Source organism: Eucalyptus grandis, chromosome 1, assembly GCF_016545825.1.
Source record: "Eucalyptus grandis isolate ANBG69807.140 chromosome 1, ASM1654582v1, whole genome shotgun sequence".
NCBI lineage: Eukaryota > Viridiplantae > Streptophyta > Magnoliopsida > Myrtales > Myrtaceae > Eucalyptus > Eucalyptus grandis.
In genome coordinates, this window is record NC_052612.1 from 33,251,620 (window position 1) to 33,270,402 (window position 18,783).

Consider the following 18,783-nt stretch of genomic DNA (forward strand, 5'->3'; position numbering starts at 1 on the left):
TTGTCTATAAAACCTAAACCAAGCACAACCTTTAATCACGTTGTTCATGGGTTTTATGCTTAAAATTAAGCATGAAACACATAAACTATGATTGATATTCACACAAGTGAAGTTTGAATATTTTGCACGTGAAAACATGTGTGAGTAGTTTTATTAGATTGCTCGGAAACTGAATTTGATTGATCGGTCCGAAGCATGATTATTCTTTAGTGAATGGTCATTCTTTAGTGAAAAAATAAAGTGTCAATTCTTTTGGATCGGACCGGACCGGACCGGAACCGATGGTTCGGTCCGGTTCTCGGTCCTAAGACCAACGGTCCGGTCCACGGTTCCCAAAATTGGGAACCGATTCTCCCGGTCCGGTTCCCGGTTCCCGGTTCTACCTTGGAACCGGACCGAACCGGAAACCGATCACCCTTATTCCCAAGTGGGCAATCACTTGGAACCGGTTCCTAGACCAGTTCAAACCAGTTCCGAATTTTGAGAACCTAGGCCTTGTCGGTTTCAGCGAGAATTGATTCGATCTTATTTTTCAGGTGGGTAGGTTCGGTTCTCATGTATATCGATTCGGTTGCACACCCCTATCACATAGCTCAACCTAGATGCGAGCTTAGCCTCAAATCAAGCGCCAGCTCAACAATTGCCTCGAGCTGCATACGAGCTCAACACAAATAGAGAGGGGCGTCGGGAGAGGGGTGTTGACAATAGGGTCCTTTATTCTGGATTCATGGGGTTATTATATTGTCCTGCATACTAGACTCCGTCTATGTCACAAAATGTTTCCACCATGGAGAATGTTTTTCTAATACCATTTCCATCACTTAGAAAAACGAGTTAGAAAAATGAGTTAATGAATAATGGTTTCATAATCATCACAATGTATACTTAAATTTTTCTGTCGAGAAGAAAACAAACTCATTTTTTACATCAATATCAAAATTTTTTCTTTTGAATTGTTGATTTTTTGTGAAACAAACGTAGTTTGCAAAGCACAGTACAACATTATCGAGAAAGTATTTTACATGATTGTCTAAGTGACGTGGTAACTAATAAGTGATGATGTGACATACCCAATTGATCACTAAATGCCGAAGTATTACAAATCACATCTCACTCGATGTCGTGATTATGACCAATCAAGGCAAGGCCATTGGATGAACAGGTAGGGCAAGGCGAGTACACGGAGGACAACGCAAGTGGCCAGACCTTTGCCTGTTTCCTGCCTATCTTTTCTCAACTTGTAAGGTCACACTCCCACCCTTCTATACAAAATCCTGGTTTAGGGACATACAAAACCTAAGCACGAGTTTAATCAATATTAAAGACTAAAAATCCGAAAATTTTGCCCTCTAGGTCACTATAAACAGCGGTAAAATGTATTTAATTTTTCTGGACGAACTTATGACAGTCCATAATAATTAGCAGCATCATGCAGAAAGAGCTCGAAGTGGAGGAGTCAGTACGTTCATAACCGAGCCAAAAGCACTTCCTCTCGTTTGTGACGACGTGGGACCTGAACTTGCTCGATTGCCTCAAGTGGGTTTCCTCGTCGAAGTCGCCACTGCAGAAGGAGAAAATATCTCTCGAGATATCTTCTCCTGCAGAAGAGCAACATGGCGGGGTCTCTCCTTTTTCCCAATCAATCAAACTGATATGACTCGAACGGGCAGCGGCCTGTATTCGCACATCGTTTCTGAGATTTTGAAGCGCGGGAGCTTCGCAGATAGGGCAGACCAAATTGGCTGATGCGGTTTATCTTGTGGAAGACCTTGGTGGGTTTCCGATGAAGAAAAATTGAGTTAGAGGAGGAGTTCGAGACTCGTTGAGGCACCGGCGATTTCTATCACGGACGGCCCTACCCGGCTTGTTGTCGGATGTTAAAGAGACCGTCTCTTTTGTTAGTCCATGGGTACGGTGGTAGCCCCTTTATAACCCCTATTCAACAGCTCCTATTCGACATCCGGTCCATGTGTGTTCGTGGATTGCGCTAACGGTGCACTTGCAAGGCGAGAAAAAGGTACAGTAGCGCACCAGTACTCCGAACGGCAAATGCTAACCAATGACGTATATACATCATTCGAGTACTTTAAGCAAACTCGCGACATAGAAATCAACTGTTATATGTCTAGAAATCTTGTTGGCGCTAATATCTTCGGATCAAGTAGATATAATTTAAAACAAAAGAAAATGAGGAAATGAGGAAATTTGCGAAAAGATAACCATGCTTCCTAGATTGAAGCAATCTTCTGGAGGCCCATTTGTAGTCGATTGCTGGTTCCTGGTCATTCACAATTTCGCACGCTAACAAAAGAAAGAGGGCATATTCACCACATTCGGGAACGTGCGGTTCCCATTCATCCGAAGTTTTTGTCCATACCAAGGAAAAGTAGTATAGATATTCCATGGAACTATCAAGTGACAAAATATTTAAACAATAAATTATACATATCTCTAATAAATTTATTTTTCTAAAAAATGTTAACAATTATCAGGTAAAATCTCACATGATATCGTAATAGGAAGTTTCGAATTTCAATTTTTTGAGACTCTTATTTATCTCTCCAATAAAATATTCAAGAATTAACATGACCAAGAGCATATTAACTTAATTAAAGAGTCGGGTCAACCAAATGTCAATTTATTTTTGTATTTTACAAATCGTCGAAGCAAAAAGGGGCACTTGTCCTGAGTATCTATTCGATTCTTAGCCTCTCTTTTTTTTTTTTTTCAGCTCCAAGGTGGGGATGATTGCAAACTGGCCACTTGGGTCCCCTAATGAACCCAAATCAAGATCTCAAGACGATCACGCATCGCCAAGAGATTCGCTCAAAAAATATCTGACCAGAAGAAAATAAAAAAATGAAAAATGAAAAAAACACACGTGGCCTCAACTAAAGAAAGCATCAAGTCATATGAAAAAACAACCTTAATGATAACCTTCGTGATTTTTAATAATTATAGGAAGGTCGAAGTAAAGCCCCGTGGGCTCCAGATCCACCCCCCCTGCCTTGCTAAACGGACGGCTCGCGCGTCTCCTCGTGGGTATCTCGTACCCCGTGGAAAATTGCCCATTCGACCAATCGCATCGGCGGTTGAAAAAATTGGCCCAACGTCGGATCCACCCAATGGGCGAGCGAAACGTGGAGCTTCGCGAGGAATAAGAGTAATAAGTCCCCTCCAAAAAGTCGAGAGATAAAAAGGAGATAAGCAGCGCCCTTCACGCGACGACTTCAAGAAAAATTATAAAAAAGGGCCACGGAACCAAGCCGCCCCTAAATATCCTCCACGTGTCGCGGCGCTGTCCATGAGATCGGCATGTCTCCCCCTCGGCACTCAACCCAAAAATATCTTCTCCTAAACAAGTATTTCTCCAGGCCCCACGGCGCGCCACGTGTCCATCGCTCCAAAATATCCCGAGCACCACAAGTCCTCGCCCCAGCCTTTTTGACCTCACAAAAGAAAGAAAAGAAAAGGATGGGAGGAGAATTTTCCGATTTTTTTTTTTTTTTTTGGGGGGGTGGAAAGGCCACCTACCAACCACAGAACCAATAGCTCTTTTCCTTTTGATCGATTGGCTTGGGGGGGTGCTCGGGTCTCCGATAGAGCGGATGACGTGGCGCACCACAGCCACACACACGACGGGCCTCGAGATATTTCAAGGTGCACGCATTTAGGCGAGATATTTTTTGCCGTTGGATCCCGAGGCAGTTAGCGGTGGACCCGGCGTCTCCACCGTCCGATCTCCAGCCGGTGGCCCATCGACGCCAGATTTCGAAGATATTTTCTCTCTCTCCCCCTCACTCGGACGAAAACCTCCCCGATCCCCGAACCGCAAAGCAAAACAACTAACTAAATAAAGAGAGCCAAAGAAAGAAAATGGAGGCGGTGATTTCAGTTTCGTTTCTTCTCTGCTTCCTTCGTCGTGCCGCGACGTGAAGTGGAGGAGCTGAAGGCAGAGAGAGAGAGAGAGAGAGAGATGGGGGAGGCGGTGGTGAGCAGCAGCGACGGCACGGAGGCGAGGATGGAGGAGGAGGGCGGCTGCGGGGTGGCGGCGGAGAAGCCTGCGGGGAGCCCGTGCGGGGTGGTGAAGTGGGAGCGGTTCCTGCCGAGGATGGTGCTGCGGGTGCTGCTCGTCGAGGCCGACGACTCCACCAGGCAGATCATCGCCGCGCTCCTCAGGAAATGCAGCTACAAAGGTCAGTTCTCCAGTCTCTCTCTCTCTCTCTGTGTTCGAGGTTTCTCTTGTGGCGATTGCTTCGCGTGTTCTGTCTTCCGTTCTGTCTGGGGAGCTCGATTGTGGAAGGGTGGTGGAGAGGATCGGTCTTCGGAGTTTAGTTCGGTAGGCTTTCCAGTTATAGTGAGTTGAGATTTGAGGAGTGGTGTTTGTTACTGTTGTAGGCTCAAAAAAGTCTCTGTTTTTATGCCTGGTGGTTGGCTTCCGAGGCAAATTGTCGTACAAGTCATGTGGTCGTGTCTCAATGACGGTATCGGAAACCACGTCCTCTGTGTCCATGTCCTTCAGTTTGCTGCTTTCGGAAGAATGAATTTTCAAGATCGTCTTTCGTTTGTCGTGAAGGGTTTCTATTCTAGTTTACCAATTATGCGTTGCCCTTTTCCTTGTATAGAACACCATTTTTCACCTTCTTCTAGTCAAGGAGCCCTTTGTTGGGTCTTAATTGAAGTATTCATCTTAATGTCATCGCGAATCATTGCACCTTGGTCTGTTGTTGACGCACCTTGTGAGCTGCTTGCCTCCTCATTCAGAAGAAGAGGTGAAGTAGAAAGTAATTCGATGTATATGATTGAGTTCTAGAATAGGCTAATTGGCCTGGAATCAGGAATACTTGATTTGTCTCGTGCCATGTTTCTTAGTGGTTACTGCTCAACATTGGTTTTCACTGCCTGCACCAACCAATACAAGAATTAATAGGTTATGATTTGCTTTTAAATTGTGGATGTCTTGTTGATGTCGGCTTGTTCTGTCTGCCCTAAAAGAGGTTAATTAATCAATCTTCAACTGTATATTTTGTACTTAAGAATTATGCACAGATTCTTAGTACTCAGGTTTAGAACTCCCTTTTCTTTATATGCATTTTAACATGTCAGCCCTCTTAACTGAAGTGATTTTATCCTTTTGTCGAGCAGTTGCAGCTGTTCCCGATGGTATGAAGGCTTGGGAGTTACTGAAGGGAAGACCTCACAGCATCGATCTCATATTGACCGAAGTGGATTTGCCATCAATATCTGGATATCCTCTTCTTACTCTAATCATGGAGCATGATATATGCAAAAATATTCCAGTCATAAGTACGTCATACATATCTATACATGGTAGATTTATATTTTTTTACTGGTGCCATGGTCCGAAATGACATTATTCCATTGTAATTTTGCAGTGATGTCCACACAGGATGCTGTCGGCACGGTGTACAAGTGCATGTTGAGAGGTGCTGCTGACTATCTTGTCAAGCCTATTAGGAGAAATGAATTGAAGAACTTGTGGCAACATGTTTGGAGAAGACAAGCCGTAAGCTCCTAACTTGCTTGTAAAATATTCTGATCATTTAAGATATATAACTAACAATGGCATAGCATGTTTCCATCTCATTTATATGTTTGCTTCAAAGTTATTGCTTGTTCTGGTGAGACCCTGATATCTTTACTTCTTAGCAGTCAACTGCCAGTGCAAGTGGCCAAGAAGATGAGACTAATGCATTGCAGAAGGTCGAAGCAACTGCTGAAAATAATGCTACGAGTAATCAGTCAAGTGGGTACATGGCTTGTGTCGAGAGAGACAAGGAATTGATTGAGAAAGGAAGCGATGCTCAGGTTAGTATCCACTTCCACATGGAGGAAGCACACTTCCTTGCTAAGAGGAATAAAAGCACCATCTGTGCAGTCAAATCTGATTTTTGTCATAAAATTCACCGGCAATCTGAGATTGTATATGCAGTTTGGAGTTCCTTTTATTGTCAATATCTACCTGCAGATCCACTGTGTTTTAAGTTCTGTATTGATTGTGTGTTTGCTTTCTTTCTCCTGTAGAGTTCTTGTACAAAGCCAGACTTGGAAGCTGAGGTTACAGAAATAGAACAGGTGCCAGATTTTTCTCGGCCTGGGTGGGACAAGTCTTCTGTGAATGACAATAAGGTAGCAATGCCCGAAGAGAAAATGAAATCAACTCAGGAAGGACTTGTATTGCAAGAGGATGCTGATGTTGGTATGCTATTCTTCTGCACTTTTCTTTTGTTGCATTTAATCATTTAACAGAACACCTGACTCTCCACATTATTTCTCGAAAAGCAGCTATGGTGGATGCCCACAGAAGTTCTCATGCATTGACTCAGATCAAGGATGCCAGGTCTGAAGTTCACAGGGGGGATGAAAATGCTGCTAGTGATTGGTGTGGTGATAATGATGGAATAATGAACTCATATAGACAAGCGATCAACTTAATTGGAGCATTTGAGAATAATTCACATGTCTGTTATGTTGATCGTCCATCCAATTATGGCATGAGACAGTCAGACTTATCAACGCACCTGGATCTTTCCTTGAAAAGATCTGATCCTAGCGCGTTTGGAAATCATGAAGAGAGGCAAACACTCAAGCATTCTGATGCTTCGGCATTTTCACGGTGAGCTTACTTTTCAATCTCTGATACATGTCGTGCATTATAATTTTGGCTGTGAGGAAGAAATTTGAAGATGCAGCTGGTCTGTGTTGCATTTTTTCTGTTATTGCGTTCTTCTTCTTTGCACATTTGGATGCTCTCTCTTTAGTAGGATTGTCATCTTTAACTCAGTTTGGAAATCCAAATGCAGGTATGTGAACAAGTCTTCGCAACCATTACGGCCACAGTCAATTAATGTTCCTATTCGGCAGATGGCCCGTGGAAGCAACCCTGATAAAGAGGCTTTGCATGTTGCTGATGATAGTAAGCCTGACACTCCTGTTCCTGTGCAAAGCACTCCAATGAGTATGATTGCATCAGGAAGCACTCAATCTAGGCAGTCCGAATACTTCCTTTCGTGCCCTCCGCAGAGTGGTTTTCCGGCTCCCATTCCGGTGAGAGGTGTCAGGTTTGACAATCTAAGCACGGATTATGGTTCCGTGTTTCCTCGAGTACACTGTGGGCAATCAGTTCCCTCACCAGTGCCAAGTCCAAGTACTGCTGGCCAGCAAGATGCTTTCTTCCGCACTGAATCGCTTCATCAGTCAAGTTGTGAAAATAATAATTGTGATCGCGCACAAAACCCACTTGATCAAAACACAAGCAACTCCTCCAACCAGAGTAGGTACAAACAGGAGTTTAAGTTTGATTCATTGGAGGATCGAGGACATATTTCACCCGGTACGGACAGGAGTGCAACTAGCAGCTTCTGCAATGGCACATTAACTCGGCTTAGTAGTCTTGACTGTGGAAGTATCTCAGGAAGTAATGGCAATATAAATCAGGTCTCTGCAACGAGGCATGCTGGTGAGAGCATCGGTGGAGATAGTCTTGTTGCTCAAGATGGAAGCTCTCGACGAGCTACGCAGAGAGAAGCAGCTTTAGCGAAGTTTCGCATGAAGCGAAAAGATAGATGCTATGAAAAGAAGGTGAATACTTTTACTTTGGTCCTTTTTTAATGAGTACAAGATGTCACCATATTTGCCTACTTGATGCCTATTTCCTTTTGGTGCGAGACCTAATTGTTTAACTTAAAAACTGATGGGTATAACAGGGATTTTTCATGTGGAAAATGAATATCAGGCCTTGAAAATTTATTCCCTGGGGGAGTTCCGTGGAATCAGTGTGAAAACTTGAGTATTTTTAATAATCCCATTGAACTTGGGTCAGCACATCATCTGCCGTTGCTCTTACCAACTGGCTTATATGTGGTCTTGTTCTGCTTAGAAGTAGTGGGATTGTCCGTCTCCTCTTCATAGTCTTGTTCAAAGGCCATAAGGAGATCTTGGAGATTTAGGTCTTTTTTAAGCCTTGTGAAATAATGGAATGAATGGTTTCTCAGGCCTTGAACTTTTAGTGCTAGCATGCTGATTTTGAAATAATTCAGATTCCAGAATGGAGCATGGATTTCTGAAACACTCTGCATCAAATGTTGATAGTTGAAAGTGAAACTCATAATGGGCGTGTATGTTAGCAGGTGTTACATGGTTGGTTTATTTCTGATGGAAATAGGACCCCTGCTCATCTGGCTTGTTTAGAGTTAATTCGGTCATATTGCTCAAAACTTAAGTGTATTATGGTTTTTTTTTTAAATTTATTTCAGATCTATCCTTTTGGTTTCGCATTCTTTAGAATTTTAATGATAAAAATCAAAATCCCACTGGGTACGATTTTCCAGCATGTAGACTTAATTATGCTGCTGTTCCTCAGGTTCGGTATGAAAGCAGAAAAAAACTCGCGGAGCAGCGGCCGCGAGTGAAAGGACAATTTGTACGGCAAGTGCCTGCGGATCCTACACCTGGAGAAACTGATTCTTGACATGGCATTTTATCCTCACGTGCAACTGAACAATCTGCTTTCAAATGGGGGCCATGGTCTCAAGGTAGCCGAACTAAAGACGCATTTAGAAGAAAACCGCACCCGTTTGTGATTGCTTGCTTAGTAGGGGAAGGGCTTTCCAGGATGCGTCTTCTAACACCTCATTCTCACCCCCTATTTTGTGGATAGAGGACAGAGTAATCTGTAGGATTCATTGTATCATAGCACTAAGCAAGTCCCCTTTTTGGTTTCTTTTAGCTTTTTGTTTAGTGAGGCGTATGCATATATGTTGTATTTAATCAGATATATAGGTGTCCTTTTTGCAGAAGTTAGGATAGGTTCCTCGTATAAACAATATGTGGCTTATCAACTGGCTGACGCTTGACACGATATATGTAGCTAGTGTTTATGTTTAATACTGCAGACTAGATGCTGCTCTTTTTTTTCCTGCAGTACATTGTAAGTTGTCTGTCTGTCAGATCTGTTTGGTCCTCCATTTGAATTAGGAGAAAAATCAAGGTTCGCATTTCACCTACTAAGTATATTGTTACTGCATCTGATCTCTAGTCAAGTCGCCGACGCAGAGGGGAAACTCGAGTTCAGGCCATCGAAAGAACTAACGTGAAATCGGCAACTGAAATTTTCACGGGCAACAACTTTAGTTCGGCCCAAGAATTCTTCTTCTTGTTATTCTCCTTCACGTTGAAAAGTGAATGTTGATTCATATCTCTTGAAGTCTCAACCGAACACGTGGGATGATGATCACAATACGATCGAAACTTTCTGGTAGATAGGATAACGTATTAAAATGAGGGGGAGACGTGGCGAAAGCAAAAACGAATCCTGGAAGATTTCCTAGCGGCACTGAATGTAATATTCTCTCGAAGATCCTATAGCGCGAGGGTTCAGTGGTCCATAATCCGTGTGGCCAGTCAACTCGAGATGCACCGGTACATGCATGAGGATCGAAGGTTCGATGAGGGTCATTGTCTTGGTCGGTTTTTATTTATGTTAACATGCCCATTAAGACCGTCCAAAAAAAAAAGAAAAAAAAGAATATGCAATTAGATCATTAGTCTCAGGAATCTGACGTCACTAGAACATCAGCTTCTGGACTTATTCTTCTTGCTCGGTCCAGTTTCTTAACCTGAAAGCAATAGAAAGACTCCCTCCGATAAAGGCGAGAGCAATCATCCAGAGAAAGTTGATTCCCATGGGGGTACTGGAAAGGTCAGTCTAGGGGGATGCACTCCATGCTTTCTCCACCTTAAGAAGTTCCCCTTTTCATGGTGATACTCGTATCGATACATACGTTTTTACAGAGGAAAAAGTTAACAACTGGCAAATCCCTCGAGCAGTTTCTGAGCGATCCGCCAAAACAAAAACGCAAGAGCCACGGGGGGATGCGAAGATGATCCGAGTGACTACTACATCTGATGTAGAATGCGACAGCGAATGACTCTGGACTTACGCTCTTGCTCCTTTATGCTCATTGGATCTCCAAAAGCACCGCACCTGTATCCAATCTGCCACGGCTTCGCTTTGTTAGAAAGCAGCAGATTTTAAAAAAGCACACGTTTGTCCAGCTTTTTCCATCTGAAACTTTGCGGCCTAGTGGATCGGCAGATACACATCAAGATACAGCAGCATATATTTACCCGAGGCCGGGGTGTTTGACAACGGATCTAATGCTCGACTGTTTCTGAATTTTGTTTCGGTTACTTCCAGGAAAGGTTGTACCGGGACAAGGCTAATTTGTAGTTGGCAAACGGCATTGTCTCCGACTCTCATGTCGCGTGATTAAAGATGCCGCCCGGAGCTGTTGACCTTAACTGAACACAGCTCTCAGGAAGAAGCAACAGGACAGAGGAAAATGTTCAGCAGAGCAATCCAAGTTTGGCTCCTTTATATTCACAACACTTCGAATTCACTAACTCTTATTGGAACTATTAATCTAAGTTAGAGCGACTCATAAACTATTTTCAGATTAAATTAGCCACTAATATTGAATTATTAACTCTGTTTGAGTTTCTTATAATTGATTTTTTTTTATTTGCCAACATTTATCAACTTTTTGTTTGCATGGTTAGCAGTCCATTACATTTAGAATTTCTTTTGAAGATTACTAACTAACTTAAGTGACTTACCATCAAAATTACTAAATATTAGATTGCCAACTCTTCTTTGAGTTACTTATCATATATTTATTTATTTGGTTTAATCAGCTAACTATTCTTCTTACAAACTTTTATTTTGATTTCTTAACAATATCTTAAATTCACCAACACTTTATAGAGATTACTGACTTTAGTGACTTATCAATTTTTTCTTGAAATTATCAACTCTATTTAAATTATATACCAAATTTAATTTTCTTTTTGTTACCATCTTTTTTTTTTTTCAAATTTTTCTACTAACTCCTATTTACCTTTCTTAGCTATGCTTTAAACTCATTCATTCTTTTACAAAATTATTAATGCAAGTCAATTAGGGCGTTTGGTAACGTTTTCCGTTAAAAAATTATTTAGGGAAAGAAATAGAAAAAACTATTTACATTTTGTTTGGAACAATTTTGAATAGAAGAATGCGTTTGGTAACTGTACAAAATTTCTTTTCCTAGAATAAAAAGAGAACGAAACACGCTTGATAAACTTGTATAATTTTGTTTTGTTTTTAAAATTTTTTAAAATTTTTATTTTCTTTTCTTTTTCTTCTTTATTTTTATTTTTCTTCTTTCTTCATTTTGGCGGCCTCGCCTTGGCCGGGCGACGCTCCGGCGAGGTCGTCGGCCCTTGTCCGGCCGCTGTTCTTGGTGCCGGCCATGGCCAAGGCCGATGGCCCGACAAAAGGAAAGAAGAAGAAGAAGAAAATAAGAAGAAAAGAAAGAGAAAAAAAGAAGAAGAAAAATGAGAAGAAAAAAAAAGTGTATCTCGAAGTGTTCCCAGGAATAAGAACAAGTTTTTCTACTTCTTGTTTCCATTCCAAATTTATTCCTAGGAACAAAAGAATAGATCTTTTGTTCCAGGAGAACAAAATGTAAACAAACGCGTTTTGTTATTTTTGTTCCTGGAACAAAGAACAAAATTTGTGTTAGGAGAAAAGAAACAAAAATTACTTAATCAACTTTTCTCCAATAAAGTTATTATGTAATTTTTGGGTCAGGACTTTCACTTAAGGTAGTCACTACCATTTATTTGATTTTTATTCTTATTGGGTTACTGATAGATGGCAAGGCATTCAAATAAAAGTTGATGATTGCATAAGATAATTAATAATTTTAGGGAGTTGATAAAAAAAGGTAAATAAAAATTCACAAATATAAAGATTATTTTTTTGGTTTGCACAAATAAGATCAATTGAAGATATAAGAAAAAAACAAACAAAATGTTGTCAACCAACTCAAGTAAGAGTTTGTATCCCAAAATTAGTGGATAACTTAAGTAGATGAAAGTTGTTAATCACTTTAATTGAGTGTGATTATTCTAACAAGAGTTGGTAAAATTTAAAAGTTTGTAAGTAAGACAAATAAAAGTGATAAATCAAATAATGAGTTGGTAAATTGCAGAAAAAAAAAAAAAACAAATAGCGATAAACAAGTCAAATAAAAAATAGTAACCCAAAACTAATGAATAACTTAATTGGAGAAGAGTAAGTAAGTCATGTAAATAAGGGTCGGTAGTTTTATATAAAAGTTCGCAAAAAATAACATAAGTTATCTTTTTGAAAGATAAGAAAAGTTGGTGACTCAAAAAACCAAATAAATATTAGCGACTACTCAAATAAGAGTTGTTAATGCAAAAATACATGCCAACTTAATTGTAATCACTCTAATTGATGTTATTAATTTCTTTTAAAATTTGTACTTAAAGTATATTAAATTAATAACTCTTAAAATACTTGGTAAATTTTACAAAATGAAATAACTCGACATTGCTAAACAAATCGAGTTTGTAATTCAAAATTAATCGATAACTTAATAAGATAAAAGTTGGTAAATCCAATAAATATATGTTTTTGTAAATTTCTATAATAGTTGGTGATAGCTGCCAAAAAATAAGAGATATTTTTTTATAAGAGATAAGAGAACTTGTCAAACTAAAAAGACCAAATAAATATTGATAACTAATTCAAATAAAAGCTAGTAACAAAAAAACTAGTTGGAGCATATTTATCGAGGTTGGTAATTTCCACAAAAAAATCGATAAAAATTTTAAAGTTAGTAAGTAAGACAAATAAAAGTGGTAACTAAATAGAAATGTTTGTCAATTTAAATGAAAAACAAATAAATGTACATAAGTAACTCAAATGCTAGTTGGTAACCCAAACCTAGTTAGAGCCCCTTTGGTTGGGCTTTGGGAAAATGTTTTTGGAAAAATGTAAGTACCTTTAGGTTAAAGGTAATGTTTGGTAAATTGTAATTTTAGGATTTATGCTATTTTTTTTTTTTTAAGTCTCAAATTATTTCCATTAGAACTCAACCATTGAAAAATCTTGCTTGAGGTTGTGTGACCTCAAGTGTTGCCTAGGTCGCACAACCTAGGCAAAACCTAAGGTAGGATGATCACAAGCAACATTACTTAATTTGCAAGAACCAAAGCGATGATGGCTAAGGTAGGGTGGCCTCAGGCGACACCTTGGGTTGTGCGACCCCTCAAGTGGCGGTCGTTGGCCTCCGTCCAGCTCTTTTGTGCAAATCGGGGAAAATGAAGGGCAAATGTGAAAAATGCTAAGACTTGCATTTTCAAAATACTGAAAGCCAAAATAAGTAGGGACCTCTTTTGGGCTGTTAGTTTTCCCAGTGCTAGCATTTGGCTAATTGAGTCCCAAAAACACTTGCCAAATGCCTCATGTTTTCCTTGGCCCAAAGTCTTTTGGGAAAGCTGAACTAAATGGGGTTATAATACGTCACTTAAATAAAGATTAGTAATATTATAAGTCACTCTAGTGCCGCAGGGGTGAACTCGGGTTGCTGAAGTTATGTCATCTATCAGAGCAGAAAGTTGAGCCACCTCAAATGCCGAAACATCGTAAGGTCTTCCTGATGAAGAATGATTAACATCATTGAAGTCGAATCACTCGATACATGTTAAGATTTACAAGTGACTAATAAGCATGCCACGGACAATCCTTGGCTATTGGAACCCACGATAGGATCTGCAAAGTCAAAAAAGCATGAAAGCTAAAATTATTGCTGCTTTCTGGTCTTCTTGCCCGCCTTTATTTAACTCCACCCCTTTCCCTCGTTCCTTAGCATGCCAAACACCCCCCCTCCCCTTCTCTCCAGTCACCTCGTGCCGTTCCTGCAAATGTCTCAAGTCCTCATCAGATCACCACAGCACTGCGCAAGGCGAGGATTCAGCATCGACAAGCGCCACAAGAAGCTGCTCTTGGCATTCCTCACCACCCTGACTTCATTCGTCGCGCTGGTTATTCTTGTTTGGCTCATCCTCCACCCGGCCAAGCCTCAGTTCACCATCAAGGAAGCCGATATCGACCAGCTCAACATATCCAGTCCTCGCCTCAACTCCTCTATCCAGCTCACTTTGCTCGCCGAGAACCCTAATGGGAAGGTCGGGATTTACTATGACGACCTACAAGCTTATGCTGCTTATAGGGGTCAGCAGATAACAGTCGGATCCACTCTTCCTCCATTCTATCAAGGGTATCAACACAGCGATCTCCTGACTGCTTCCTTGGTTGGAAACGGACTCCCAGTGGCTGATTCTCTCGGTTACCAAGTGGAACGCGATCAGACGGCTGGTAAACTAGCGTTGAGCATCAAGTTGAATGGACAGCTGCGGTGGAAGGTCGGGACTTGGGTTTCCAGGAAAAACATGCTCAATGTCAATTGCGTCGTGGTCATGGCCTTCCAGCCTGGTGCCCTGGTTACCCCCTTAAGCTCGAAGCAGGGGAGTCGGTGTTCGACTTCCATATAAAATTGACACGTACTGGCGCTTTCAGGGTCTAATCGTTCTCTTCCTTATCTCTTTCTACACTTTGTCGATATTGTTTCTTAAGCATTCTGCGCGGAGTTACTCCAGTAGATGAATGTTTTGGGGTTCAAAAAAGAAGTCAGTGCTGTGTGTGAGAATGAATTTCTATGTTTAGCTTTCCATCGTATTCCTATGCCCCGTCTTTACATATCATTCATACAAAGGTTTGGATGAGTAGAAATGGAAGGGGATATGTCTGTAGATGCCACTTTTTCCGCTTCCTTTTAGTAAGTGGGTATTGAGAAGAAGGGGCTGATGTGGAGGATTATTCAAGCCTTTGGTTTCTTTGCTTGGGTTGCAGAAGAAAGAAGGATAAGTTGACAGGAGATGAGATTCAAAGGGGGCAAAAATCAGAATAAGAAAAGGAGAAATTAAAGGCGGGAAAAACAACTGCTTTTTTGGATGAGAATCTTCACACGTCCTAGCCAATTGCGCAACTTCAATCATTAGCAGATTAAAGGAGACCACCATCTACAAAGTGAACATCGCCTAAACTCATCGGCCCAACTGAAAAAGAAAACACCGATTTTTAAATGATTTTGGATTGTGATTGATTCTGTAAATTTAGTTTCATGGAATGAGTCTACCTGATATATTATGTGGTCCACTCGCGGGAAGAGCACGAGCCACCTCAAGCAAAACTTCCCGATCCCAATCTTTTCTAATGTTATCTGGACTATTCGAATTCTTTCTGCAATTTATGCTGTTAATCACAGATAAGGAAAACTACCACCACCACCACAACAACGACGACAAATTGAATGGAAGAGGATTCGTTTGGGTCTGGCTGCCTGGAACATGGACAGGGTAGGGTACAAACTCGAGGGCGTCTTTGGAATGAATCTACCTGTAAGCATAATAAGAAAGGTGCTAGGTATGCTTGGTTCGGCACATGAGCATAAACGAAAAACCAGCTTCACCCGGTACTGCAGCATCCTCATTTTCTGCCGATGCTGCAAATATAAAAGAGTGCGAACCATTTGGTAAAACTGACATAATCTGGACACGACTTTGTTGGCTCTTCAGATTACTAAACAGAGGATTAGCTACATTAATGCAGACGTCGAATTCTGCTGCGAGTTCGAATTCTAATCTTCCGTTCACAAAGCTCGTTGCCGAATAGTGTGACAAAGACGTGTCTTGGTAATGCTTTGAGAGAGAGGGAGAAAATTCACAACTATGAAAAGTCCTCACGACCACCAGTTATATTATCTTTTCAAGGCTTATTTTCAAACGTGGAATGGATTTCTGTTTCTCACTAGATTTTCCTGTAACACGAGAATTCAGGACACGAGCCAAGCTGACGGAACATTTTTACCACGGAAAATGCCGTTCTTATCAAAATCCAACAAAAACATATCAAATCCTGCACGTCGTCAAAGTATCGTGTGTGAGCATGTCCTAGAAATTGGAAAGAACACCCATATCCACAATGAAACTACGTTGACAGCAACAGGTTGAAGTCCATGTCTGTGAACGCGTGATTGATTTCTTAAGATTAGCTACTCACCAGAACATCTTCTTTCGAGAAAAGCTTTACGCAAGTAGAACTCATACAGCCCGAAATGATCACAACTTATACTATTCAAAGACAGTCAACTTCTTTGGCCCGGTGTACAAAAGACATTCAACTTGTAGTGCCATTGTCCGAACCGGATATGTTTGGATATGCTCGGATATGTTACAATGTCTGACCCTAGGGCTGATTTTTTTCCCTTCAATTGACATGTTTTTCTTTTCTTTTTTAAGTTGTCGACCTAGCCAAGCCATACCCGTTTCCTGCAATGAAGTACCCGTCAAACATGTCCAGCTCGATAACTTTTGTATCAATCTCTCCCTCCCTTTCTCCCTCCCTGATCAGTTCCAGGTCTCATCGAACTACTGCAATTTGGCCGAAACTGCGGCCTAAGACCATGAGGCAAATTGCCGGACCAAATGTCCGCCTCGAAAGAGTTGCAAAGACCTGATCTCTAGTGTGATCTGGTCCCATGGCTTGTCCTCATGGTCACCAGCCTAGATATCAGCCAAATTGCACAAACCTGCAGTGAACAGTTGATTTGCGATTGTCCACAGCAACCCCATCTACATCCTGATGCTTGCCAAAAACTATCTACTACATTAATAGCTTATTTCCGATCTTAAACTGTAAGTTTTTGGCTAAGAAAGTTTCTTCTATAATCAAATTCCATCTAAGCTGGAATTTCAAGGGGCGACCGGAGGACATTAAGTTTACCATAATGTTTCAAGTTCAAAACCTATAATCAAATTAAACTCCATTGCTGAAGTTCTCACTTTACATAGTTCCCCACCTTGTGTGGTTTGATAGATAACAACCTTAATGAGGCCTCAGAAAGATGTACAGGAAGTGGAAAGCAACAAAGCACCATGAGAACATAAAGAATCACATTACTGAAGCTCATCATATCACTAAATAAGATGTCATGAGCGATTTTACATCAGGCTCATATGAGCTAAACAAGCAGCTCTGTACAACCATAACTCTTCATCTGAAGATACAAGTTATCACCAGAGCACAACCATCTTGACGAGCTCACGTAAGGCTCAACCTCATACATTATCGAATCGTGTCTTATTCTCTATCGTATACATAAAAGCAAGAAAAGAAAGAAAGAAAGAAAGCTAAAAAAAACACCAAAATTGTCAAATTGAAGAGCCAAAACTCCTCCCAACCCTCCCACCAAAAACTAAACTTTCAAGATTCAATAGAATCAGCACCCACCCATTTCCAGTAATGCCTCTTCACGGAAACCGCTCCGTTCGCAACACCTGCATCACCGCTACCTTCATATTCCTCTTCCTCCTCCGTGCAGAACTCTGCCTCCTCCGGCAACCCATCGACCTCCACCTCAAACGAGTGCAGCATGTAACAGGCCGGCAATCCCGGATAAGACAATGAATTCCTCTCCTCCACTTTCATCTTATATGATCCCGGAACAATCCTCACCACATCCCCAATATTCCCGACCTCCGCCCGAATCACCGATCCCAGTTCTTCCCTCACGGCCCTGATCACCGCCACCTCGGGCGTCTCGCTCGGCTTCATCTTCTCCGACAAGGGCCTGCACCGGTGGCGGACGCTGCCGTCGGAGAGCTCCTGGCGCGACTCGACGAGAACCCGACCGTCGGCCCCGACGACGCGGACGGAGACGACGCTGACGGTGCGGATTGGGGGAACGGAGTCGGCGAGCGAGGTCTCGCCCTCGGAGATCTCGAGCCAGAGGTTGTGGACGTTCTTGGTGCCGGGCTTGACGCCCCAGGAGGCGAAGGAGTCGGAGGGCAGCCGGGGCTTGAGCCAGTCGGAGAGGGACTGCGGGGTGGCGAAGCGGTGGCGGATCTTGGGGCCGGGGCGGGACATGGTGGGGATCCCGAGGAACCGCCGGGGGTTCAAGTGGCAAGACAAAAACGGGATCTTTAGGGCTCTGGCCTTAGTCGCGGCGGCAGCGGAGGAGGAGGAGGAGGAGGAGGAGGAGGAAAGGAGGAGGAGGAGGAGGAAGAGGTGTGGGAAAAGAGGAAGAGGACCGAGAGGGCAGTGAAGAAGAGCTCCGGGAGGGTGGCGCTGGGCTGGTGGCGGAGGAACGGAAGGTGGTGGTGGTGGTGGTGGCTTTTGGAGATGGGCTGCGGCGGCTGTGACATATCAACGGTGTCGGCGGTGATGGTTATCGCTCCGGCGACGATCAAGATCGAAACTTGGGGATTGTGCTGGCGATGGCGAGCAGTCCATATAGAGAGAGAGAGAGAGAGAGAGAGAGAGAGAGAGAGAATAATTAGTCAAAGAAGGAAGAAGGAGGAGGAAGAAGGCGGAGGGAAGTTCTGTTCTTGGTTTTTTGGGTTCTCTGAGGAAATTGAGGGTTGTATCTTGAGAGGATAAGAGGTGAGGAACACAGGTGGGTTTAGGATCAGATATATATTCTTGTTCCTGATATTCGCCCCCTCTTTTTTATCTGGTTGTCTTGTCTTTGTTTTGGTCACGATGGCACTTGGGCCAATCCGGTCTGATTTGGGCCCGTCTTGCGCTTCTGGATCTGGGCCAGTGTGGGCCGTCCTGATGTTGTTGGATTATATCTCTTGACCGTGACCTGGATCTTGGGCTTTTCGGATCCGAACAGAAAAGCCTTTTTTTTTTTTTCCTTTTTTTCTTTTTCTTTTTTTGGGGGGTGGTGGTGGTGGTGGTTGGAGGGAAGGGAAGGGAAGCGTGTAGAGGGGAGAAAAATAATCGGTGAGCATCACGGCATCACATTATCAACCATGCCAATTAAGAGCCCTCTGATCCCCCCCAAA

General features: G+C 42.2%; 3 protein-coding genes across 3 annotated transcripts; 2 read left to right on the forward strand and 1 right to left on the reverse strand.

The window, feature by feature from the left end:
* Positions 1-3,811: 3,811 nt before the first annotated feature.
* LOC104437265 (two-component response regulator-like APRR9) lies at positions 3,812-9,026 on the forward strand. Its single transcript, XM_010050191.3, has 8 exons — positions 3,812-4,196; positions 5,146-5,307; positions 5,397-5,527; positions 5,674-5,829; positions 6,046-6,220; positions 6,307-6,637; positions 6,825-7,602; positions 8,384-9,026. Exons 1-8 carry the CDS (start codon positions 3,977-3,979, stop codon positions 8,489-8,491), a joined length of 2,061 nt encoding a protein of 686 aa, XP_010048493.2. The 5' UTR covers positions 3,812-3,976; the 3' UTR covers positions 8,492-9,026.
* Positions 9,027-13,759: 4,733 nt separating this feature from the next.
* Positions 13,760-15,211, forward strand: LOC104437255 (NDR1/HIN1-like protein 26). Its single transcript, XM_010050173.3, has one exon. It carries the CDS (start codon positions 13,798-13,800, stop codon positions 14,425-14,427), a length of 630 nt encoding a protein of 209 aa, XP_010048475.2. The 5' UTR covers positions 13,760-13,797; the 3' UTR covers positions 14,428-15,211.
* Positions 15,212-16,870: 1,659 nt separating this feature from the next.
* Positions 16,871-18,399, reverse strand: LOC104437248. Its single transcript, XM_010050166.3, has one exon. The coding sequence runs from the start codon at positions 17,858-17,860 to the stop codon at positions 17,198-17,200; it is 663 nt and encodes a 220-aa protein (XP_010048468.2). The 5' UTR covers positions 17,861-18,399; the 3' UTR covers positions 16,871-17,197.
* Positions 18,400-18,783: the final 384 nt, after the last annotated feature.